Below are 24,775 nucleotides of genomic sequence, written 5' to 3' on the forward strand. Positions count from 1 at the left end.
CTCTCTCTCTCTCTCTCTCTCTCTCTCTCTCTCTCTCTCTCTCTCTCTCTCTCTCTCTCTCTCTCTCTCTCTCTCTCTCTCTCTCTCTCTCTCTCTCACACACACACACACACACAGACACACACGCACACACACACACACACAAACACACCGGCTCCCATAGAGGACTGAAACACACATGAGCAAATGAAAAACTCACACAACATATTGAAACTCACGCTCCACAACTCTGATACACTCTCACTCCCACTGATCAAATGCTCTCTCCTAATTCCTAATTCACCATGGATGCTCTCATACGTCCAATGGAAATGCTGTCTTTGAACATTTTTAAATTCATGTTCACTGTTTAAATGCTCTCACATAGCAATCTCATTAAACTACAAACATGCTCTCATATACACTACTGAAATGCAACATATATACGGCTAAAATGTTCTTAGACATGTACACAGATCCTCTCACACCTACTACTGACTTTAACGCTTATACACTGTACTACTGCAACACTCTCACACATTACTGTAAAACATTCAAGCACATTATTGAAACTGAAATGATCCAATGCACATAACCAAAAAAACTTTTACAACAATGCCACTCCTCGATTAAAACACTGTCACACACAACCGAACCACTCTGAAACACTCATACACATTACAACCGCGTTTCGGTGGCACGTATATAAAAAGCGTTTGAGTAGTGTATTTGAGAGGTCTTGATTGACTTCCATGATGTCCCCTTGATATGATGCCATGTGCACACATTACCTTCACAGTGTTGGCCGTCTCCTTTAAAACCTGCTTTGCATGTGCACTTGTATGAGCCCTGGGTCGTCTGACAAATAGCATCTATGTGACAGCCATCACTGCCCTCTGCACATGGGTCTGCTTGGAAAACCACACAGCACAGTCAACATGGATTTGAACGAGCATTGCCAACCGCTGTACGCAAATAGGAAAAAACGATGGCCAAAGTAATTAAGAAAAAAAATAAACGCATTGGAAACAAATACATATATAGTTTAGCTTCACAGTTCTAAAGTAAACGTGTAAATTAGAAGGAAGAAGAGCGCACTTGTGAAAGCGTGCGTAAAGAAGCCGTCTCAAACAGGCACATACACACGCACACATTAACAGGCGCGCGCGTACACGCGTATATCTATATATGTACAAGCGCACGCACGCACATGCACGCACGCCATAGTCCCACCTCGAATCTCTGGAAGCGCAGCGCTTTGGCGACTATTTAACAAGAGCAAAAACAAACAAAAGTCCCTTGTAGCCCAAATAGCTCCCATGGTGATACGATCCAAGTTTAGAGGTCTGCTCAAAAGGACGCGTACGCACTGGAGTCGTGACCGAGCGTCCGCCTCATTTTCATTCTAGCCTGTCAATCTGCCTCACAAGGGCCTTTTGAAAAGAGAAAGGAGTGAGTAATAGTGAATGTGTGGGTCTGCCTCTGTGCGCGCGTGTGTATGTGTGTGTATGTGTGTGTATGCCCAAGGGGGCGAGAATGAGGGCGTGCGCGTGTGCGCGTACAGGGGAGACGAAAAGAGAGAGGGAAAGGCTTTTGAAGCGGGGCAGCATCAAGGTGAAGTAGTAACGATAAAATTACCGGAAGTAGTATTACACAAAATAAAAGTCTAAGTGTCCGTTCAACAAATAATATTTTCACTATGAAAGAATCAATATGCTGTTCGATGCGTGTGTTGTTGCACTTGACAGAATTTGGCCATGGAAAGCGCCGTAAACGTTTTGTGTGCTTTGTAAATTCAGCAATAATAAACTACGAAAACTCGAAAATTAGACATTTAGTGCAGCTAACACAAAAGGTTTCCGCTTGGTAACGGCTTTTTTGCTAATTAGCACCAAAACCTAAATGCTCAACTAACAAAATGGTTGCTTAGCAACACAGGTTTGTCAGTCAACCGGAAACTTCAAGCAGTCACAATGACAAGTCATATCATGCATCCGAAGTAAAAATAATAACAATTGGAACAATAATAATAATACATGTTTTACAAAAGAGAAAAGGGACGTTACCTTGATTGTATAGGGTCCATCTGTCCCATTTAATAGTTATTTTTAACAAGAACATCTGAAGGCCTACACTGTGCAACCAGCTTTAGTCACAGCTGTGAGCATTTTCACCTTGATTAAGAGAATTGCATATTTTACATGAATTGGAAAACCAATTCATTTCGATAAAATAATTGTCACAGTAGCATCTTGTTTGATTATGTTCAGAAGCGGATACATCCAACATATGAAAACACAATTCATTGGGATGTTGGGTTAAAAGAGAAGAAAAACAGAATACTGTACAATGATTTGCAAATTGTGTTCAACCTTTATTTATTTGCATCGACTGGACAGACAAGTCGTTCAAACTGATAAACATTATTGTTTTGAGAAAATCATCATTAACTTCGAATGCATTCATTCCAAAAAAGCTGGCTCAGACACAGTTAAAAACAAACTTCATCAGTTTGAACATTAAATACCTGGTCTTTGCAGTGTAATCAAGTAAATATATGAGTATATTTTGCAAGTACAGGTAATCATCATTTTTATGGATGCTTATGACAACGGGACAAAACCATTAGATTTGGGGGTTGCACATCAATTTAATAAAAGTGAGAAGGTTCAGTTTTTGAGTTACATTGTAAGACGAACATGAATGAGTTATAATATTTACAAGTGATTTTAATTTGGCCTACATATTTTTTTTATATTTAAATACCTTTTGCACAACTTGTTACAAAGAGCTTTAGGTTTAGAGAATGTCATATAAAATTAACCTGTAACATTTACACTATGGCCAAAAGTCCCAAACTAGTATTAGAATATTTGTGTTTACTTGTTTGTTTCCCGATGGGCCCTGAGTAGGTAGAATAGTTGTGATTTTCAATAAACGAGACTAATGCTGACAATTTTCTACTGTACAGTTCATCCATTGCCGAATTAAAATACAACCAGGATTTGTCTTGCCTTTTTTTTCAAGTTAATGGCCGCCATCTAGCGGTGAAGATAGAAATAGATATATTACATCCTTATGCAGGATCGCGCTATCACAACAGTTGCAGTTTTAACAAAGCTTCAGAGAACAGTAAACATAAATACAACTCACAACATAAGACATAAAAAAATCTCAATGACACCGTTTTATTTTATTTCAGTTTATTACAGTACAGCTCTACACGGTGGTACAGTTTACAAAAATTGAGGAACAACCATTATAAGTTTGCATGTTTACGGGAAGTGCGCAAAAACATTTGGAAAAAACGCTCTACACCAGCTATCTCAGTAAAAAAAACTTCTGCAATAAATAAATATAAATTACATGAGAAGACAAGGTCAAGTAATTCATTAAGGCACATCTCACTTTCAAAAATGCACATGCCAAAAAGCTTATCAAGCAGTTTAAAAAGAAGCCAGCCATTCTCCTTTCAATGAGAACCTTAATAAAGTAAAATAACCCTGCCACCATCAAGAGCAGTTCTGATGGCTTAACCCAAAAAAGGAGGGGTTGGGGGGGGGGGGGTGTAGAGACAGCATGCCATGCCTATCACGGCGGTGCAACCTGAGCATCATGAACAGTAAACACATTTGGGACGATAACAATGAATGGTTTTTATGGGCTATTTATACAATTCAATTTGGTAGAATAAGGACCAAGGCCATGTCACGCTGGGAGACAGCAACTGACCTAAAATCGCACTTTCAGAATGTCTGCATAGTTTTTGACAGTTGACATGACAAATCACATGCAGTCACTCATGCATAATATTTTGAATATATTACACTTCCCTGAACTTTCAACCAAATTAAAATACATCTATGGTTTGAATGGTGTTGAGCATAATCTTCAATCGGAATGGTAAACTGGAATGGCATAGAAAAGCTTAAGTCATTGTTTCCCATTCTTGTGAAGAATTGTTCGCGAGGGGTATAACTATTTCCAAGTAAAAAAGCCCTTTCATTGGTAGCGGTACAAACAAAATAAATAAACAATGTATTCTCCTCCAAAAGGTAAGAAACATACTGCATGCATCTTCGAATCACCTCTATTCAGATCAACGTGCTCCAAGTATTGATACTTGCAGCAAATACCTGTATTGAGAAAAAAATTATGCTTGACATGCTTCACCTGCCAAAAACAACACAGTTGCTTTCTTTGAGCAAAATATTTAAATCTAATTGAATTCATTTTGCTTGGAACGTGTCGCTAGCATCCACCCTCATGTGTACTCTACTAAAAAGTGAAATAGACGACAGAATAAATGTTTGCAGCATCATGTGAAGGAATAACTCCAACACAGAGAAGGGAGGGAAATAATATTGAAAATAGCTGGTGTTTTTTTTTTTCAAAATGCACATCATGGAAAAATAGAACAGTCTTGATATGTATGAAAGTGACAAAATATTTACACAACAAACACATGGATAACCAAAAATAATGAGATTCAGTTGAATTTTTCTCCTCTTCCTATAAATAAATCTAATGCCCTTAAATTGGTCTTTTTTTGTCTTTTTGCGTTTTATATTTAAAAAAAAGAAAATAAACTATACAAACATTAACATAATATCCATATGTGAGGGAAAAATACATCTAACCAACCGATCAAAAGAAGATGGGAAAGGGGAAGTCTGCCACTGGAGACAAATTCCTTGAACAACTCCTGTAAGTTTAAACGAGAGCCATCACCAGGTTTCTTTCCTCCGGGAGTTGTGGCGGGTGCGTTTCGGGAAGGAGGGAGGGAACTTGTGTGGACGCCAGAGTCTTCTGTGTTTTGGAATTGCAGCAGGGCTTAAAGACTCGGGGGTCGATGATCACCTCACCGAAGCGGCCCTTGTAGATAATCCCACAGCAAACCTTTTGCCTGCAGATAATTTGGGGAGGGAGACATTCACTCAGTTGTTGAATATTTTGTCAACAGGGGAATTTGAAATATGGTTGTTCACATCGCAGACTTAAAGACTGAACCAATACCATTTCCTGCCAGACCGAAGACTTGCCAATAGAGTATCGATTATTGATAATGCCACACCTTTTCACCTACACCTTGTCACGATTGACGCGTGAACAGACACCGGAGTGCTGTTCTCATAACCGTGTCACACAAAGGATTTCAGCTTTGTGCTATACTCAGTATGAACACAAGGGAACAGTATGTAAAAAGAAAACAATAACAATATAAACAGTAGATAAGAGTCAAAGAAAAATAGCTAAGCTAGTTGATATACAAGTACACTGGGGTGTCAAATTGTATTTTTTGTTTCAAGTGAAGGAAATTAAAATGTTATTTCACTTTTCATTCATGCAACATCAAAACCCAGTCCATGAGTGTTGGAAAAGATCAGGGTTATCGTGATTAATGAAAACTGACAAATCAAGTAAAATTGAAAAAAAAATGTGAACAAGAAAAAAGTACAACTAACTGAAAGTATATTTCAAGCTTATAAAACCACAATGACCTATAATGAAAAACAAAACAAAAAATAATCATTTGCTTTCATTTTTGCCAGTACGTTGAGTGTTCGGGATTTATACTAAACAGAACGAAATTCATTTTGGTGTTGCAATTCCTCACCTTTTCCAGTAGGAGCGGTCCAAGAAAGAGAAAGCGGAAGGCGATGGGCGCCTTTGCTTGGACTCGATGTCGGAGCCGTCGTCGGATAAGTTGCTGTAGCTGGGCGACTGGGCTGGAGACACGCTGGAGGTGGTGCTGTGAGCATCAGAGTCTACTTGCAAAACAAAAGCATTTAGTCAAAAGGAGATATCTTACACAATATGTAGTAATTACAGGAACGCTCAACGGTGGTTAGCTCTGCAATGCCTGAACGTGGCCAAGAAACACCAACTTATCAACACATCTACTCTTTCCATCATAACTACTGGACTGTTTGTAACACCGAATTAAATTTCAAGCTTAACTCATTCACTGCCATTCATGAATTTATACGGGAATTGATAATATAACAGAGCGGCATTCCCGAATTACTTCGGGTTTTGGTTTTTTCTTGCTTGGGTGCTGATAAAGCGCTGGCCAGACCTCTGGCAATGTTCCCTTCCATGGGGGGTGGGGGAGTGCAGCATTTCCCTTTTTTTCCATGTTAGCGCTTTGTTCCAGCTTTCGCTGTTGTTAAAGCGCTATATAAACCAATATGTATGTATTGCATTGTATTTTGGACAGCTGCTCTCATTTCAAGCTCATATAAGTCCAGACGAATATAATTTAGGAATTAACTCTTTTTTTTCTGATGAAAGAAGAGAATCAAAGGATTCTTACACTGCATTGAAGTCAATATTCTGTGGGTCTTGGAATTCGAGTGACAATGACAAAAACTGGAGTGCACACATTTTTGCACGTCTGCCAGTGAATGAAGTTAATATTCTCAGAATTCTTCTGTACTCCGATCGGATCAGGTCGGAGCAAAAATTGTTCCAGCCAACTTTGACAAGCAAAAAATATTTATGGCAATTTGATTTTGGTGTCATATTATAAGATACCTACTTCTGAAGTGCTGATTCTGAAGATATTATATGCGGCACACTTCTGTGCTCTGTAATAATGAAACAGGTTCATTTATCAAATGGAAGCGTAGTTTAATTTCAATGTTTCGCTTGGATATTAATCTCAAGAATTATGTGTATATTAATAAATAGTGACCATTATATATTGTCATACATTTATTTCTTTCAAGCAAAGGATAAAGAAAAGAGGTGTCGAAATTAAGACAGATTTAACCTCACATAAGGCACGAAGGTCGTGAAATCAAACACAGCCGTAATAATGAAAATGCCATCCAAGATAGACACATTTGTAGATAAATGGGACTAACTTTGCCTCTTCAACTTCTGAAGCCTCTTCAACTTGCTTTTCTTCTTGCCGTTGCTGTTCTTGATCGTTTTGGGTTTTGTCACTTTGAAGCCTGGTCCTGCTCTGGCATCCACCACCTGTATTAACACAGGCAAAAACACAAGATGAAAAGTGGACGCAACAAGATAATGCATTTACCAGAAATGATTCCAGTCGCAGATATTTTCAAATGTGGTGATTGAACTAAAAACAGGAGAAAAATTAATCTGTACTCAAAGGACAGACACCTGAAGAATTGACTTGAGGACAGTGACAAATTTTCCACACATACTGGCTAAAGATGCACATATGACTTACATGGTTCCAGTTCTTCTTAGAGCCATTTGGGAGTTTCTTCCACCTCTTCACCAGCAACACGCAGGCATTGCAGATATCTCCAACACGGTCCTCAGACAGCCTATCAATATAAATGAAAGCAAGAGTTCCTCAACTTTTTACGGCAACAGATACAATTGTGCTCATTATTTTATGTTAAATAATGTGGAATGTGGTTTTATTACAGCTGGAGAAAAAGTTCAATATAAATACAAATGTATTGTATTGAAGTAGCATTGGCCAGATTTGCTCAATCCGGTCAGAAGACTATCACCAGGGAAAGTATAGTAGTCACATGACATGCATTTGGGGGAGGCTTGCTGTAGACATTTACATTTAGTCTTTGGTAGTTGCATTTTTTATTAACATGAATTGATACACAGGGACTAACAATGATTTCATCACATTGCAAGCACATATGGCTAAAGCTGGATTGGGAGGTGCTAACTGGGTGCTGCAGGAAGGCGTGTCCTGCCATTTCAAAGGCACCACATGTTCATATTTTGAAGAGAATTGCAATTGTTGGTTTAACAGCTTAATGTAGAACAAATAAATTATTAAATGACTATTCATCGATTAATCTTTTAGAGCCATTGTTTAACTTGAACTTTTCCAAATCCTCTCAAATTTCCCCATTGCGGGACTATGAAAGGCTTTCTGACTCTGAATATCACCCCCTCAACTGTAAATATACATACTTTTGTTTTGGTCCACGAAAACAGAAACTGGTTATCTTTGTTTCATCAGATTAAGACATTTAGACATAAGAAATAGATTTTTACTTTAGAAAACAGCAACCAACATTCTCTTACGGACCTTAGGAACAGATGACCTGGGTGAAGGAGGTCATAAACAGTATCATAGAAAATCCTTTGTATGTTTGATCATTTTATGCACCCATGACTTGAAAGAAGTTAGGTTTTAAGTTAAAAAAAAAAGACAATTTATAATTTTTTAAAATCATTTGCAGCCCTACTAAAAAATGACCGAAAAGCACAGAAACGTCAGGCACATTTTGAGCAAAAAATATTTTGGTAATAATTCAATTGATATATGTTCCACACATTTAATCATAACGCACTTGAAGTATACAAACATGTGTATTAAAAACATGTGGGTAGGCAAAAACAAAACAAGAAAAACAACTGGGTAAAGTGCGACGTGTTACCCAAAACAGAGCCGGAACGTGTCTTCATATCGACTGCTGTCTGTGAAACGCGAGCTGGATGACTTGGTTTTGCAGATGCAACAGCCGTCGTTACTCCGATAGATCTTTGACTTGTGAAAGCCAAACATAGTCTTCCTTCTTTTGCAGCTCGGTGCACGCAGAAAAGAACCTGCACGAGGGCGAAGACACACATGCATACACACTAAAAATGAGAGCTTGTTCGACGAGTCGCGCACCAGAAGCGAACACGGTGGGACAGTCCACCATTGTGCAGGGGGGCGGTCCCCGCCCCGAGCACACGTTAAAAGATGAAGGTATCGTTTTTAACATGCGTGAGTCTTGGACACATTTAGACAGCACAAGGCAAATGCTTGGACTGGACTGGGCAACTTTTTATTGCACAAATCGAAGGGATCTGACGGCAATTCAAATGAAGCTCAATTATGTCTGTACAGAAAACCAACTATGACTTTAAAACGCAAATCGCAACGAAACGAGACGTTCACCACCAAGTGACCTTGTTCGTCGCTTTTGCAGACAATCGTGAACACACAACATACTTGAGTGTAAAAAAAAGTGCAAATGTGATGATTAAAGTGAAATAGGTGTCATGCGACGACCGAGTGCAAAGACAACAGTCGCGTCTATCAGAGAAACAAAAAGCTACGCGGGACGGTTTGTTGAACCATAAAACACTCGGTTACAACAAGAATAACTTTATTTCGCGTTGAATTATCCACTTGTGTCGGTTGTGTTGATCAAAAGGCGAAACGTCGCGTGAGAATCGGTGTCCCCTTTAAATTCAAACTTTTGCACGTTCGAGCGCCAAATATGGTTCATTGTTGTTAGCCGTTAGCATGCTGACTAGCGCGCTCTCCGCACCACGCCATGCAGCCATTCACTTCCATTGTCGGCGGCTCTTTGTGCAGCCCACTCGACACGATAGACAACTACATAGTGAATTAAATTAAACGTTGCAACTTAACTTCACTATAAATACATTAACTACATTATACAAATGTCACTAGAACCATAAGGAAATAATCAGAGACTTACCGAAGGAAAACTTTGAATCTTCGCAGTTTTCTTGTCACGCACTGCGCATGCTCCTTACTACGACTGCATACAGCTGTACATTAAAATATAATTAGCATAAACAGCCCGAATGAAGCGCGCGAGCGCTCGATGACCATATAAGGCGTGCATGCGTTGGGTTTGAACTGGGCTCGACCAATAGGAGACAAGTACAGAAGAGCGGATTTCTGGGATAAGTAGTGAACATCTCGGCCGTGGCCGTTGTTGGTTGCTCATTTAAAAACTACAGTTCCAACATGCCACATGGTGTACGACTTTAAGTATAAACAGACATTTGACATGGCGCGAAGAAGTTTGTTTACATGTTGTCGCAAGTAAAGAGTGTAGGTAACTACACTGCAGTACAGTACACGAAAAGGCCTTATCACAAATATTTGTACACACAGATATATATTTGTAAATGTAGTTTTTCATTGTGAACATCTACTATGACTATTATGACGAGCGAGATATGGATGCAAAACAATCAAGCTTTGCATAATAATTTGATAAACATTTACACATTTCACGAAAATAACATTACAGATGCTTTTATTCTTGTTATATTTTTACACTGTACATTGTCTCTCACGTCGTAAACACTACAATACACCGCTATTTCATAAATGTACAGCTGTCTTTTTGGAAAACAAATATATATTTCTTGCACGACACTCATGTACGAGTCATATCAAGAAGAGTTAATTCCAGTCACTGTTGGCACAAAAAGGAGGCCTTCAATTATCAAATTGTTTTACTCTATACATACAAGTTCATGAAAGATGACCCGATGTGACCTCAGGCGGCCCTGACATAGGCTTTGTGGGTGTGAGTGGAGGGGGGGGGGGTCCCGCTGTAGAAATTGCATAGCAAGAAAGCATGACAATAAAATCAGGTGGCAATAGAATCTTTTTTGCTCCCATTACTGCAAATGATTAGTAAAGTAGGGAAAACAGTTGAGGAGTTAGATGGATCCATTTACATAAAGGCTGCCATTAGTAGCACTTGTATCTTCCATCCGTTATAGAGTCTCTATTTCATGCAAGGACGATCCATTTTTTGCACTGAAGGTACAAAGGTATTTCACATAAAATGCTGCAACGTAAGTGGCCCTTGGCTTCTTTTGTATGTGCCACCGTTCAACTCTCCCTCCTGTCGCTGTCACACACATGCTTATCAAAACACCTTGATATTTGCTTTCTGCTCTGTATTATGACATTAAAAGACTGGACAACAGAGCAAGCAACTTGACTGATGATACAAAATATTGTTTTTCTCTGATAAAATATCTCAACATCTTTGACCCCAAACTCTTATTAAATACAGCCATATTCAGCAGTTCATTCCAACAATGAAAATTGTAAGCGTTTGATAAACGGCAGCACAAGAAGGTCATTGACATGGTTCGTAAAAACATGTTTGAAAAATGACCACATTAATGGGAATAAAAAAAAAAACAATAGATTTCAAAAGGCTCATTGCACTTAAATACAATACATGTATATGGCAAATGTAACAGTGTCATAAGCCAAAGTATGTCATCTGTTTAGAGTCGGTTCCTGCGTATAAAAGGTTCACTAAATTGGTGCAACCGGTGGGAAGCTGGTTTGGTTTAAATCCCGACACCTTTAATGAGCGATGCCTCCAGGGTGATGTTGAACTCCTGCAGAGTCTGAAGAACTCGAATCAGAGAGTTCACTAGCGAGCGTTCCTTGAACAGTGCGGCATCTTCGTACATTTGTGTCGTTATTGGACAGTCTGCAAGAAGGGCGATCCAGTGATGTAACAAATGGTCCCTGAGGGAAACAAAACAAGGAACAGACTCTGTACAAATGCAGACCCATATCATTTAAGCATAGCGTTAGCCATCAAATTGGTGACAAGATTGAACTTCAGCTCTTTTCTGAGACAATGCTGCTCATAATGTTTAAATATTGGGACACGCGATTGAAAATGAGGGTTTAATGTCATCTTCCTGATGATAAAATTCATTTGTCCCCTGCCTACCTTGCACCCAGACAAATGAGCATCTGGAACTTTCCATCCTTGCCAATGTTTCTGGATGTGTTGTTGATGGCGCACATGAGGCGGCAGAAGTGGCGCACTCGGCTTTGCCAATTCTCATCCGGGTTCACCTCCCGTTGCTCAGCGCTTTCAAAGTACACTTGTGCCTTTTCTGTTTCATTGACAGTATTGAAAATAATAGACAAAATGCAGAATATAGCTTACAAAGATTAGATATTATTTCAAGGAGATAGTGTTTCTTACCCAAAAAGTCCCAGATGAAGACATTTTTAAAGAGCCGAGGTGATTTAAACCCATGCTGGAAAACCTGCTCCAGAGCCCAGACGAGACCAAACTCCCCACAGAGGAGAAGTGTCAAACTGCCTCTCTGTAAATAGCAGGAATACAAGACATGATTTCAATGTACCCCTGAGTCAACATGAACAAGAATATTGAATTAAAAAAAAAAAAGATATTTATAACCCATAATTCTAAAACACAACTTCACGATGGCCTGTATTGTATGCCAGGTATCCTCTTATGTTGGATTAGCATATTTTGATTTAAAGACAAAACCTACACATGACAACATGTACAGATTGCATGAGAAATATTAAAACACTTAACATCAAGGAAATGACCTGGTCTTCACGCATGACCAAGATTTGCATAAATCTGAACAAAATCATACTTCCTATAATTAAAAGCTATTTCAACCTGTCATCTAATCTACAACGTGCTTTAGGCCCACCGTGCACAGAGCGACACAGCCGAATGCAACCGACGTGGGTCATACACAGAAAAAACTGTGCAAACTCTACATACATTACACATAACATATACATTTTTTTCCCCAAGATGGCGCCTGAGTAGGCAGCCATAAGCAAATGCTCTGACGAGCCTTGCTTTTTTGTTGTTTTTGTCTTGTTATTGGGTTTTCTTTTGTCACTTTATGTTGTTGTGCGTCACGTGGAACGGATACAGATTGTTTTTCAGCATTTTTGGCCACGACAATCATCAAGGAGGAGACTGTGCTGAGCGGTTGCGCCTTTCGGCAGCATGAATATGCCAGTACTGTTTTTGAATGAGAGGAATGTCGGAGCCATTTGACTGTCATCGCTGGACAGCTCTGGGGCCATTGTGCTTTTTTTTGCGCCTGTAATGGGCAGCATCTTCACAGCCCCGCTTTGTTCAGCGGAAAGGTCAGTGCTGTTGGACAGTCTGCGGTTGGATGGATGCATGGCTTGAGGAACCCGCGAAAGCAGCGTCAGCGCAGAGCGCCGATGCGTATGTGGAACTGTCGCGGCTTGGAATTGAAGCGGATTTATGTGGGACAGGAGATGTGAGACAATCTCTTTTCGTCAATGGATGCTACAGCTTCGTGTTTGCTTTCAACATTTAGCTTGTAGTAGACGTACAAATTCCACCATGACGTCCGTGATCCACTGCTGACATGGATGCTTTGATCCTCTCCTCTTTCAACGAGAACTGCTTCATGTCATCACAAAGAGGGTACAGCAAGTCCTGAAGAATGAATAACTCTGTGTCTTTGTGTTGTCATATTTGTTATTTTAATTTTTTTTCCAAAGATGGCGGCGCGTGAACACGCAGCGGCTCCCCTCTCCCGGCAAATTGGCGTTTTCATGTTTATTATGTTTGTAAGTAATTATAATAATAATCCATTTCATTTCTAAGCGCCTTTCAAAACTCTTAAGGTGCCTTGCATGCTGGGTCCGAGAGGACAGTAATTTCATCTGTGCTGTATGTCATACATAGTAGCATATTCGACAATAAAGCTGACTTTGACTTTAATACAATGTGCTGTAATGTGTTATTTTTTAATTGAACCATAAAAACACGGTGCGATTGTCAACCAAGAAGCGATTTCACACCAGGTACGTAAAAGGCACTAATAACGGCACAATACATGTCCAAATAGGGTCTACTGTGTATTATAGTTAATTATTTTCACAAATCATTATTATTGTTATGTCACCACATCATCTGCTGCATGTTTTCATTAATAACCAATTCAAAGTGTGAAAAACAACATTTATTAACTCTGGGAAACCTAAGTTCTCCAAGAAATTTCTGAAACCAGTGTTTTTCCCCTCACTCTGTGGGGATTGTGCAGCATTATATTACCCTAAAATTCACATTCTGGATGGTTTTTTTTTCGATAACAATTGAGAATAGTTGGGTAAGAAGCATTTGAGTGAATGCAGTTGTGTTAAGAAACACTATTTCAGTGCAAAAGGAAGCAAGCCCACCAAGAGGGTAAATGCCTACCAATATTCTTCCATTTCGTATCCTGTTAAATCATCTCATTATTTTATTTACGACATCATTCATGGGTCTACGGGCTAAGAAAACTCTGGGAAGATGTAACCATACACATCTTTGCTTTTGTGACACATTAAAGGCTTTTTTGTCCTGTCAGGGTCAGTGTGAGCACAGACTTTGATGTGAACGTAAGGATGGTGACATGTTGTACTATTACAATCAATGACAGAGTCATATATTTGCCTGTTTTCTTGTCACAATAAATTAAATATTTAGCATGACTTTGAGGTGGCATTGTCTTAATTTGAGTATGCAATGTTATATAAGAGTAACAGAACCTATAACTCCAACTTGAACAATGCAATCTTCTCAAAAGTAGTGATTTTGGAAATGCAAGTCCCGAGCCCGGATAAATACAGAGGGTTGTGTCAGGAAGGGCATCCGACGTAAAGCTTGGCCAAAATAAACATGCGAATCAAACCTCTGAAGATGGAGGACACTGATTCGCTGTGGCAACCCCTAGAAAGGGAAAAGCCGAAAGGAAAAGAAGAAGCATTCTGGCCGACAGTGACAATATGAAATCACACCAAAATCCACGACCTCTTTTCATTTCAGTGCAATTGAAATAATCTGTTTTGGTGCTGAATACCACAGTCGCCAAAACATGAAGATGGCCAGCCTTCATTCTAGGTCAGACAATTCGTATGAGAATTAAAACAGATGTATCATTTAAACTTTAATATGTTTTTAACAGTCCAAAAGAGACCACACGGCAGCTCGGGGATCGCGAGAGGAGGGATGCTGCACCTCAAGGTGAGTGATGAATAATAGAAGGACATGATGCTGGCCTGTCTAGACTACAGTCTCCCACCTCCTTTTCTGGTTTGTGGAAGTGCTTCACGATGCCGTTGATGGCTTCTCCCACTCCCTCCTGGATTTGACCTGTATTTAGCTCTGTCAAAAGAGAAAAAAGACAGGGCAGATGAGTAAAGTAAAATGGATGGAAAAATACCATTGTTTCTTATCAGAGCACTGAAATGTAAGAGTGACAGTTCTATTTCATCCCTCCTGACTGGCACAGGGGGTGCTGAAGAATTGAGCACCGTTTTGCGCATGGGCAGTCTGTTACATTTGACCCCGAGATGACCTTGGTTTACTTTACCTCAGAATCTTTCAGTGAACATCAAGATTCCCAAGCACAGAACGCTCTGGTGGTTATTTGTGATTTTTTTGCTAATTTCATGTTATCTGCATTTTTGTACAGATTATATGACACAGCATGTTGTGATTTCAAAAACAGATAAGTGGTGACAGCAAAGTTGCATCAGTCAAGTGTTTTCATAGTGACCCCAGTTTCACTAAGCAATATGTCACCACATGTTGAACCTCGAATATGTAGCTGCTGACAACTTCGCTGTGGGCGGCCATCTTCAAAATCATGTGAGCGGCGAGAGCGTGTTGATTTCCCACTGCTAAAATGACAGGCCCACAGTGAGTTTTGTGAAGGGAAAAATATCAAACCTGTTAGATACAGTAAAGTCTCGTTATATCGATATCGGATGTATCGATAGTCCCGGTTATATCGATACTATTTCTATGCACGCACGGAGAAAATTACATGCAAAAAGGATCGGATATATCGATAGTCCCGGTTATATCGATATTTTTTCGGGCTCCCTTGAATATCGATATAACGAGACTTTACTGTATTTGAACTAAGGTATCGTGAGACAGAAAATGTCCCAAAAACTCACATGTTCTTGTCAGATTATCTAAGTATGCCAAAAATGACAATGGATGACATTACTGTTTGAACTTTGGCAAAGTTGCATAGAGCCATTTCTTACTTGGTTTGCTATTTGGTGAGATTGTCACAAATCTTCGCATCATCCCCGGCGACTGCTGCATTGGTGGCGTGCGACACATCCTTTCGTCGTTCTCCGTGATGGGCGTCATCAGCTCCCCAACGAGGATCCTCTCCAGGCTACCGTCATCCACGCCTTTGCCCAGCCACCGGCCGCACGGAAACCTGCCCGGCAAACAAGCTTGTTTGTCTTGTGCTCTTGATCAAAGCAATGTTGGGTTGAATTTTCTTTGAAAAGCTTCGCTTACTTATATGTATGTCCTGTGATCTCATTACGGACCATAACACATTCCACCAACCACTTGGCGTAGAGACCTGTGTTATCATGACCCATCTGCACTGTGGTCAACTTACCCAGGTTTTGGCACTGGAAAGGAACAGACATATTCTCTTTAATCTTCAGATCAGCAGAGGAGGTGAAAAGAATACTCAAAAATGGCACTGAAGTAAGATTACAGTTACATTCAAACAATACGACTCAAGTAAAAGTAGTCCAAATAATGACTTGAGTAGGAGAATTTAATGGAAAAAATGGACTAAGTCACAAGTAACTTCAGATTTGTTTTTAATTTACACCTTGAACATCAACAGACAAAATCTAAATTAGCAGTGTAGTATTCAAACAAGACTCTGTTAAAACAATGTTAAATGAAATCTGGATGTAATCATAAAAGTGAGGCAAACTGCAATGACAGCGCTTGAGAGGTTTCTCAAATAACCCAAACAAATTGATTGTGCAAGAAATTAAGCAAGAATACATCATTACAAATAAAGTAGCAAGATCGGTGTAATGGAGTCTCAATGTTGTTTCTTCCTAGTAGTATTCAAGTAAAAGTCAAACAAGCACAGTTCATAAAGGTGTTTCAATAAATATAATGGAGTAAATGTGTGTTACGATTAACCTCTGGTAAACACACAAGAAAACAGCTTGATAAAAATCATTAAGAAGTGATTATGACTTACTCAGAAAAATGCAATGGTCTAAAATTAATTCGGGTCAAAACATTGTGCTTATTTCTAAAATATAGAACAGTCAAATAGATAATGTAAAAATTTTGCGTTGCAAATGTATTTTCAAGAATTTATGCCAGAAGATAAAACCCAAGAGACGAGACAAACCTCAAATGTGATCTCTTGAGTGTTCCTGGGGACCTGCAAGATGCCCGTCTCGGCCAGTTCACCTGACACGCAGACCCAAGGATTGGCTGTAAACATGGAGCCACCCAGCTTCTTACTGGGAACCACCACCACGTGATAAGGGATCACTGAGAGGCAAAGGGTACCAATGTCAGTAATTTCAAGTTGAATCAACACCAACCAGTTTCTTAGGTCAACTCACTGATGGTGGTGAAGACATTGGTAAAACAGAAGTAGTCCACTGCGTTGAATGAGAGCAGATGGTAGAGAAACTGCTCTTTCTCATCATCGCAGCGCAGGAAAGCATATCGCTTGTATAGTTTTCTAAAATGAAGGTGGATTGACAAAACAATTACAATACTTGGAGTGCGTCCGGCTTCCAGAGAGATATGTATTCAACATCACAAACGTGGTGAAATAGTTCTGCTATATTTGCAGGAAGTTTAAGGCTAATTTTCATTGAAAGTTAAGAATTGTGCAAAATATTCAACATTGTAAACATGTCCATTGGAATTAAGGGAATTTACTGTAAATGGGATTGAACTGATTAGTCAACCAGTCGACTATGTTACATCGTAACAGTGGTAATCAACGAATTAATGAGTTTTCGCCATCCCGTCTGACAATTGGCCAAATTTGTGACACAAAACATTCAAAAATTTAGGATCCATCTAAATAATGGCACTTTATCTTTAACCCCTTAAAAAGCTAGATATCTAGTTTTAGTCAGGATAACAATAAAATATATTTTAAGAGCCAAACTTCAATTTTGTCGATGAGATTATTCCTAGTAATTTCCTTGGGAAATCTTCAATTTTCAAAATTTGCATAATATTGCAACCTCTAACATGACAGATAGAACACCGATTTACCAAAGTTAAGAGTAAATTGGTTCAAAAAACAAACAAACTGTTGTTGCATGGAAAGCACAAGTGTGACATGAGGTCATAAAAGCAGACAGAAACCCGTCTGACCTAGTTCACTTCACTACCTTACCATATCTATTATGGAGTGACGTGCATGTGAATTATTTATGCAACGGCAGACGACGGTGTGATGTTTTGTAGTTTCAGATTCAGAGAGTCCATTTATTATATATGAGTGGATCACATTCTCCCACAAACATGAAGTAGGTTGAGATATTCTACAATTTTCAGTAGCAGAGAAAGAAAAATATTTTGGTTGCATTGACAGAGGACCAAGAAGGATCTTGTTCTGCTTACTTGGTAAGCTCGAGATCAGACAGCAGCTGCTTCAGGTGTCTGGAAAGCAATTTCTTCTCCATGGAGAGGCGAACCCAAGCTCTGGCCTTTCCAACGTCAGTCTTGATCTCACTTATGTTTTGGATGTGTCTGGGGGGGGGGGGGGGGACAGCTCACATCAGAAAAGTCTTGTACATAAAGAGAAAGGCAGATATTAATCTGATATCTCATAACATTAAATTATTCCAGTGAACACAGGCATACCACTGATCCCTTTAGCTCTGCTTGATACTTTGCACATCATCTCACATTTGTCTTTGAGAGGTACGACCGCACTACGGTTCACTAACATTACAGAATGCCATACTTATTTGTCATGTCCTTCTTATGATGATACGAGTGTGGCGTGTTCTACCGGAGACAAATTCCTTGTGCGTTCTACATACAGAGCCAATAAAGATGATTCTGAATCTGATTGTGATTTAAGACTCAGATGTGGCACATTCACTGTATTTGCATTAGTGTGCACCTAATGAGATATGCATTGGATGAGGATTTTGGTTTACATTTAATTCCCTTATTGCTTTTCAAATACTCTGTCGTGGGGCTGTGCCAGTCCACATTTGTGTGTGTCATTGCTGCGAGCCACGATCAAGACTTCAATGTCCAGACACATTCCCTTCCACTCCACCTGTGCCATAAGCTTGTCGACTCTCTTCTGCCTTCTACAGCTCCCCCACCCTCCAATGTCTCAATCCTTAACATCCGATGAGTAACCCATTTTCTCTGCACAGCATCTCCATGGCAACAGAGGTCACATTGATATGGCCAAATGTGACAGTGACCCATTACCGAGTTATGAGCGTCAAGCAATCTTCTGAACATAAATATTGACTGCATGTTATGACAAAGAGATGAAAGATCAAATGAGTTAAAGGACGCATTGTGATTGTATTAGCACTGTGCGTCAAAGTAACGGTATGTTAACTGTCTTGGGGTCAACAATGAGTTCAGTGTCTTACCAGGAGCACAGTGCGGCATATGTACGTGGCGCGTGTATGTGACCTGGTATAACCCAGAGGGTGTGTCTCTGTGTGTGTGTGTGTGTGTGTGTGTGTGTGTGTGTGTGTGTGTGTGTGTGTGTGTGTGTGTGTGTGTGTGTGTGTGTGTGTGTGTGTGTGAGGTAATTAGGCTGGAAGTAATATACAGATACACGCACTTCTTCATGTAACATAAATGCAGACGCCTCATGCTGACAGTTCTGCAGCCATATTATTATTATTTTAAATATAACTATGACATATAACATAATGAATGTAGAAAACAAAAAAACAAGTGTAATTGCTATGCATTGGACAAAGTGAAATGAACAACAACGGGTGTCTTGTTTGCGTGCCTTCAAGGTGTTTAGTGAGTCACGTCAGAAATTTGGCTGGTTAACCTGATTCTAGGTACTTCTGAGTTATGTATTTCAGAATCCGAATCAGAATCATTTTTATTGCCAAGTATGTAGAACACACAAGGAATTTGTCTCCGGTAGAACACGCTGCACTACTATCATCATAATTACAATTCTATTTGGGTTACTGATTAGAGAGTTAATGGCTTGTGTGAAGAAGCTGTTTAAATGTCTGCTGGATTCGGTGCACATGGATCAATAGTGCATGCCTGAGGGGAGTAGATGGAAAAGGTGGTGTGCAGGGTGCGGAGGGTCCAGTAGGATTTTCTGTGCCCTTGTTTAAGTTGAGATTTCACAGAGGTCGAGACAGTATCCGTTTCCTTATACTTAGATCAAAAAATGAAACATATTTTTCTTTTCTTCTCACCTCATGTCCTGGATCAGGGACACTTTAAGCGGGGGCATGGCAGATCCACCACCATCCGATTTCCGTCTTTCAGTGTCGTGAATAAAACCTGGGACATAAACGTTCTTCAGATTATGCTTTCAGTGTTATTACTTTTCATGTCTAGTAAATGTCTGGATTTTGTTTTCTACCTGGAGGCCCCAAATCACCTGGGGTGGCACTTTTCTTTTCTTTGCTTTCCTGGTAATGTAGCAGGTGGGACCACAGTGCAGATTTACCCTGAAAATAGAAAGTGGAGTTGGGAGTTGGGAGTGCAATATTTAGGGTTGAAACCCTGCAGGGGTTGAGTAGATTGCTGAGTAGCTTGGTGAAAACTACTGTGTTGTTTTCCTTACCTGTTTAATTTGCAGGCCGTGGCTCCAGATCCTCTCCAACAAGTCACATAGACTGGCAATCAGTGTGTTCTCTTCCACACCAGTGATGCTTACTTCTACATGACCCAACTCCACTGCCTCTCGACCCATCTTCTCTACAAGCATACGTTTGGTCTGCAGGGTGAAGACAATGATTAAGACCAATGGCATTTGGTATTTTTTGTTTGTTTATTTATTTATTTATTTATTTATATGCCGAGGTACTTTATTTGAGAATTTGTTTTCTGTCTTTTGCTTTTATCCTACATTTGAAAATCGTTATCTGTACTTGTAACACAGAGCATATAAATATCCTTTTGCCACTTGAATCGAATGGCTAACATATGAAAACTAAATACCAAAGAGTGACAAATACGAACCTTAATCCGACATTCTTTTAGTAACCCCTCGACAAACTTCCAGTTGGTCTGAGCGATGACAGATGGTGACAGGTTGGACAGTTTGGGCTGTCTGATGGTAGTGCCTAAGTTCCTTGCTTCTTGGATATATTTCTATTGAAAAACAGATTTGTTTCAACCACTACAAAATCCAACTGCACCAGAGTAACCCTAGACTTACAAGATCTGTCTTTACACATACCAAAAACCAGTCATCACACCTTTAAACATGAACAAAAGAATAGGAGCAAACCCTCTTGAGTCAAACAATGCTTCAGATTAGAAAAAAGAAGAAAACAGCATTCTACGGTATTATGCTGTAATCACAAAACAGAAAAATATAATGAAATAGAGTGTGTAAATCACGATTTCATGCATTGAAGGTGAGAATGTCTTGGCTTAAATGGAAGATGGGTATTTTACACAATATAAATCTAAATTAAACAATGCTAACAACTGCCATTTTTGGATATGACATTTAGATATTAAAATATGTGACTATGAGTATAGTTTCATGCTATCCCATCTATGGCATTTTGCATTAGCATGAAGCAATCCTATTTCTGCCAGACAAGGCTACGCACTACTTGGTTAGATACACACTATTTTTGTCTTGATCAGTTTTGAAATTAATTTGAACTTTGAAGGAAAACAAAATTCAAATAAGGTCTACCTGTTACAAACTGTCAAATAATCTTATCAATGATATTTATTTTATAGAGGAAATATTAGCTCTACAGTCAAAATACATTTGTTTGCAATGGGCCACATATGTTTTGTTGAATTAATTATTCTCAAACAGGGTTATTTAAATTTTATTTTATTATTATTATCCATCACTAGTGCCAATTTGTGGGATGTGGAAAAAAATCTGTACTTTAAATGAATTAGTTTTTTCTCAAGTGATGGATATAAAAGTCAAAAGTCAAAGTCAGCTTTATTGTCAAATATGCTAATATGTATGACATACAGCAGAGATGAAATAATAAGAGAAGAAGAGAGGAAAAATCAAAATCAAAGGACAGCTTATGTGGTCTGAGCATGGAGACCTGACCAAAGGCCAGCAACATACCACATCTACAGTCACCGACTTTAAACAGGGCTTGAAGGACTGCAAGTGCCAGTAGTGGTCAAGAAACAGCAGGAGCTGCAGCTCCGGAAACAAACACTCTGCATGCTGAGAGTGTGCAAGCATGTGCGCAAACAGAGAGAAAGAGACACAACGACCAAAGAGATGATGAAAAGACAGAACAAAAATAGGAAGGCAAAGCAAAAAAATAAAAAATAAAATAACTAAAAGAATCACAATGGATCATGCAGAGAGAACACAACGCTCAGGGCGCCTGTGCGCATGAAAAGTGGAACGCTAACCTCTCTCTGGTCATTATCTAAATAAAGGTGCTCTGCGTGCTGCTTCTGGCGGTCCCGCCTCCTCCATTGGGCAGGGGCGCTCCTCTTGGCCCACCTGGAACATACAGAAAAAATGGCAAAAGCTATGAGGAGGGAAGCATTGGTTGAACATGCGGTTGGTACAAAGTAATCACTTGTTGCTAGTAGGCCCAGAGGACAGCACAGCAGACTGCAGTCGTGGAAAGAAGCCTTGCTCGTAACGCCCTTGGCCAATCTTCATGTCCAAGAGGTGGGGATGGAGGGCTGTGTGGTCGATCTTCATCACTCTCCTCTCAATGGCCTTCTCTGCGAGTAAAAGCAAAAGAAAAATACCTTAATTTGTGGTAGCATATATCTTTACAAAACTCCATTCAAAAATTTCAATTTGGAATATGTGTCAATTTCCCATGACAACTTTCCAGGCCTCCTTATACTTACCCGCCTCTTCAATGTTTGTACACTTCTGGTACATGGAAGTGCGCAGGGTGGGCGTTCGGACATTCAGCATGCGGACCTTATCGACCCGGGTGTCAAACACCCTGAGCGTGTGCTCCTTGTCTTCGTCATCATGGCAGAGGATCTTGCTGTCGATGAAGGAGGCAAACATTTGTGTCTCCAGGAAACGGGACAGAAAAGGTAGGTAGGGCTCGGGCTGATCGGAGAGGAAGGAGGCCTACACACAAATACAGTAAGGCAATTTAGAATGGAATTGTAAACCTGTTTCGTGCAGTTGAATGTTTGAGTGATTACATTTAGGCCTATGGCAAGTCAAGAATTCACTTACACAATATGATCATTTCACATTGACCTATCTGGTAAGGGCATGATAGATGAACCATGCTCGTGTTCAATGTGCAATTATGATTATAAAAATATAAAATCTTCAGCATTCACTTTGTCAAAGTTCTGCATCTGGTCTCGATTGGTGAACCAGGACTCCTTGTCTTGGCTCGGTTGGATCACAAACACCTCGTAGTCAGCAAACATCTGGGTGAAGCGGTTGGCGAAGACCTCACGCACGTGGATGTTGAGCTGGTGCATTTTCAGCTCCTCATCATCACAATGAAATCGTGAGTCCTTGTTGACGCTGGCATCCTCTCGAACCTCAAGCTGAAGTGCATAGGTCCATGTGTGAAAATCAAATCAACTACAGCACTGAAATAGTCACCCAATCACTAAAAGGTGTAAGAGCAGCAGGGCATACATCAGTGCATTGCTGCCTAAACTGAAAGTCAGCATTGGCTCAGAAAAATGGGTCGAGAGCCATCTTTTAATTTGCAAATGATCCTTCCATTTATCTTGATATCATTGCTTTTAACATTAAATGCTACATCTCTAGGAGACAAACACTAGAGAGGATTAAATTGGATAAAGATACTGTATTGACAGGAGAACTCTGTCCATGGATGTAATGCCATCCAGTGTGGCCCATATGGTTAACATGCCCTAAATGTACATTGCTTGTTGGCTGCACCTGGTATTTCCACACACATTTTAATCTTATTGCTCATAAATACAAGAAAAAAACAAGACTGTTTATCTTGTACAGTATTATAAACACTTCACTGAAGGTAACTCTTCATCAGAATTTTAATGGCCATATTGAGGACAAAGGGCTCCCTCATCTGTTTAGCCTTGGTTACTGCAGTGTGTGTGGCTAGTATAATAATAATAATAATAATAATAATAATAATAATAAATTTAATTTCTAAGTGCCTTTCAAAACTCTCAAGGACACTTTACAGTCATGGGACAAGAATTATTTTTTTACTGTATATGTTTTTAAGTAACTCAACTTTAGTATCTTTGTTAATCATTTTAAACACGAAAATCATCTTCACTCAGAGATGGGTTCTAAACGGAGCATAGTTATGACATACAGGACATTTTTTTTAGTTCAGTTGAACGTTTGAATATTTTTCCAAAGCCTGTAAAATGAAAGATATATCAAATTAATTTGGGTGATTTGCTTTCACTTTTTAAATGATAAAAGATGTCAGGTCAAACCTTGTCCAAACTAACGCCTGTCCTCTTGACCAGAGCCTGTAGTCTGGCGATGGTTACATTCTCCCTCAGCAAGTAAGAGTTGAGAGGCGATGCCAGGTTACCGTTGCGTTTGTCGGAGACAGCGTCGACCGATCGCAAGCCTCGATGCTTGACATGTATGTCTGTCATATGGATATTTCCTTCTGGCGTCATGCCGAAGGACACCAGCACCTCTGAGATCTCTTGTATGAATTCAAGCTTGTTGGGAAACTGCGGTAACTCTTCCGGAAGTTCTATAAAGTGGTTGTCGATGTCCACAAAACACAAGTTGGCCTGAAGGGGCACAAAAAATGTAATAGACATGCTAATTACTGGCACAGAAATTGAGGTCACTGACATTAAATATTATGCAAGTGTAAACATAATACATGTAGTTCCCTCGTGTGGCGTAAAAAAAGAAAGGACAATACGTTGGGATACAATGCTAAGAGCAATAGCTGACCTTGAAATATTTCTCTGCGTTGAGAGTAATTGGCCTGTTTTAAGAACAAAACCCCAAATATGGAAACACCTGGAGGAACTTTTGAAAAGGTCAATATGCAAGAATGTGAATGATGAAACTGTCAGGGTAGTGCTCGTAAAGCAAAGAGCCCCTAATGCAATGTTAAATTGTAAGTTTCACATTGAGTAAGCGGGTAGTATATTTTTGAAGACCACCACGGTCCATGTGTATTTTTCTAACGTTTTAAAATCTGAACTCGAACATGTTGGACCGGGCGGAGTTCTAACTTTGAGGATACAATATGGAAAGGCATTCGAGTATCAATTCAACATTCCTGATATACAGCTTC

General features: G+C 39.6%; 3 protein-coding genes across 15 annotated transcripts in view; all 3 read right to left on the minus strand.

Annotated features, from left to right (window-relative positions):
* The window catches only part of scube2 (signal peptide, CUB domain, EGF-like 2), a 40,453-nt gene extending 38,923 nt beyond the window's left edge, over window positions 1-1,530 (minus strand). For 6 of the 11 annotated variants that reach the window (XM_088992436.1, XM_088992435.1, XM_088992431.1 and 3 more), the window contains exons 1-2: window positions 1,213-1,530; window positions 771-890 (exon numbers count right to left, since the gene is read on the minus strand). In XM_088992436.1, coding sequence (XP_088848562.1) covers window positions 771-890; window positions 1,213-1,300 — 208 coding nt within the window. In that variant the 5' untranslated portion in view covers window positions 1,301-1,530. The remainder of the gene's footprint in view (window positions 1-770; window positions 891-1,212) is intronic. The other 5 variants (XM_088992432.1, XM_088992429.1, XM_088992426.1 and 2 more) reach the window with 2 other exon arrangements.
* A 1,646-nt stretch (window positions 1,531-3,176) lies between these two features.
* Window positions 3,177-9,547, minus strand: sinhcafl (SIN3-HDAC complex associated factor, like). 2 transcript variants are annotated; one of them, XM_088991306.1, is made up of 6 exons: window positions 9,426-9,547; window positions 8,370-8,538; window positions 7,184-7,283; window positions 6,849-6,963; window positions 5,597-5,747; window positions 3,177-4,885 (listed from the first exon to the last, which is right to left on the minus strand). In XM_088991306.1, exons 2-6 carry the CDS (start codon window positions 8,495-8,497, stop codon window positions 4,693-4,695), a joined length of 687 nt encoding a protein of 228 aa, XP_088847432.1. In that variant the 5' UTR covers window positions 8,498-8,538; window positions 9,426-9,547; the 3' UTR covers window positions 3,177-4,692. The 2 variants fall into 2 exon arrangements, with proteins under 2 accessions (XP_088847432.1, XP_088847430.1); XM_088991304.1 differs by having other exon boundaries at window positions 5,597-5,750.
* Window positions 9,548-9,978: 431 nt separating this feature from the next.
* Window positions 9,979-24,775, minus strand: part of dennd5a (DENN domain containing 5A) — a 35,742-nt gene continuing 20,945 nt past the window's right edge. For both annotated transcript variants that reach the window (XM_088992438.1, XM_088992437.1), the window contains 18 exons: window positions 23,946-24,257; window positions 22,833-23,048; window positions 22,377-22,611; window positions 22,094-22,244; window positions 21,921-22,014; window positions 20,532-20,663; window positions 20,134-20,286; window positions 19,930-20,017; window positions 19,760-19,847; window positions 17,955-18,083; window positions 16,934-17,055; window positions 16,714-16,859; window positions 15,843-15,961; window positions 15,578-15,759; window positions 14,602-14,684; window positions 11,712-11,835; window positions 11,451-11,619; window positions 9,979-11,239 (listed from right to left, as the gene is read on the minus strand). In XM_088992438.1, coding sequence (XP_088848564.1) covers window positions 11,056-11,239; window positions 11,451-11,619; window positions 11,712-11,835; window positions 14,602-14,684; window positions 15,578-15,759; window positions 15,843-15,961; window positions 16,714-16,859; window positions 16,934-17,055; window positions 17,955-18,083; window positions 19,760-19,847; window positions 19,930-20,017; window positions 20,134-20,286; window positions 20,532-20,663; window positions 21,921-22,014; window positions 22,094-22,244; window positions 22,377-22,611; window positions 22,833-23,048; window positions 23,946-24,257 — 2,727 coding nt within the window. In that variant the 3' untranslated portion in view covers window positions 9,979-11,055. The remainder of the gene's footprint in view (window positions 11,240-11,450; window positions 11,620-11,711; window positions 11,836-14,601; window positions 14,685-15,577; window positions 15,760-15,842; window positions 15,962-16,713; window positions 16,860-16,933; window positions 17,056-17,954; window positions 18,084-19,759; window positions 19,848-19,929; window positions 20,018-20,133; window positions 20,287-20,531; window positions 20,664-21,920; window positions 22,015-22,093; window positions 22,245-22,376; window positions 22,612-22,832; window positions 23,049-23,945; window positions 24,258-24,775) is intronic.

Source organism: Hippocampus bargibanti, linkage group LG03 (assembly GCF_051943395.1).
Source record: "Hippocampus bargibanti isolate YZ-2025 linkage group LG03, ASM5194339v1, whole genome shotgun sequence".
NCBI classification, from domain to species: domain Eukaryota; kingdom Metazoa; phylum Chordata; class Actinopteri; order Syngnathiformes; family Syngnathidae; genus Hippocampus; species Hippocampus bargibanti.

Bases quoted from the DNA above. Each gene is read 5' to 3' on its own strand.
- sinhcafl (XM_088991304.1), bottom strand. From the start codon at position 8,497: ATGTTTGGCTTTCACAAGTCAAAGATCTATCGGAGTAACGACGGCTGT. The intron at 7,284-8,369 runs GTAACACGTCGC...TTATATTGATAG, and splicing joins ACGTTCCGGCTCTGTTTTGG to GCTGTCTGAGGACCGTGTTG. The intron at 4,886-5,596 runs GTGAGGAATTGC...AATTATCTGCAG, and splicing joins GACCGCTCCTACTGGAAAAG to GCAAAAGGTTTGCTGTGGGA.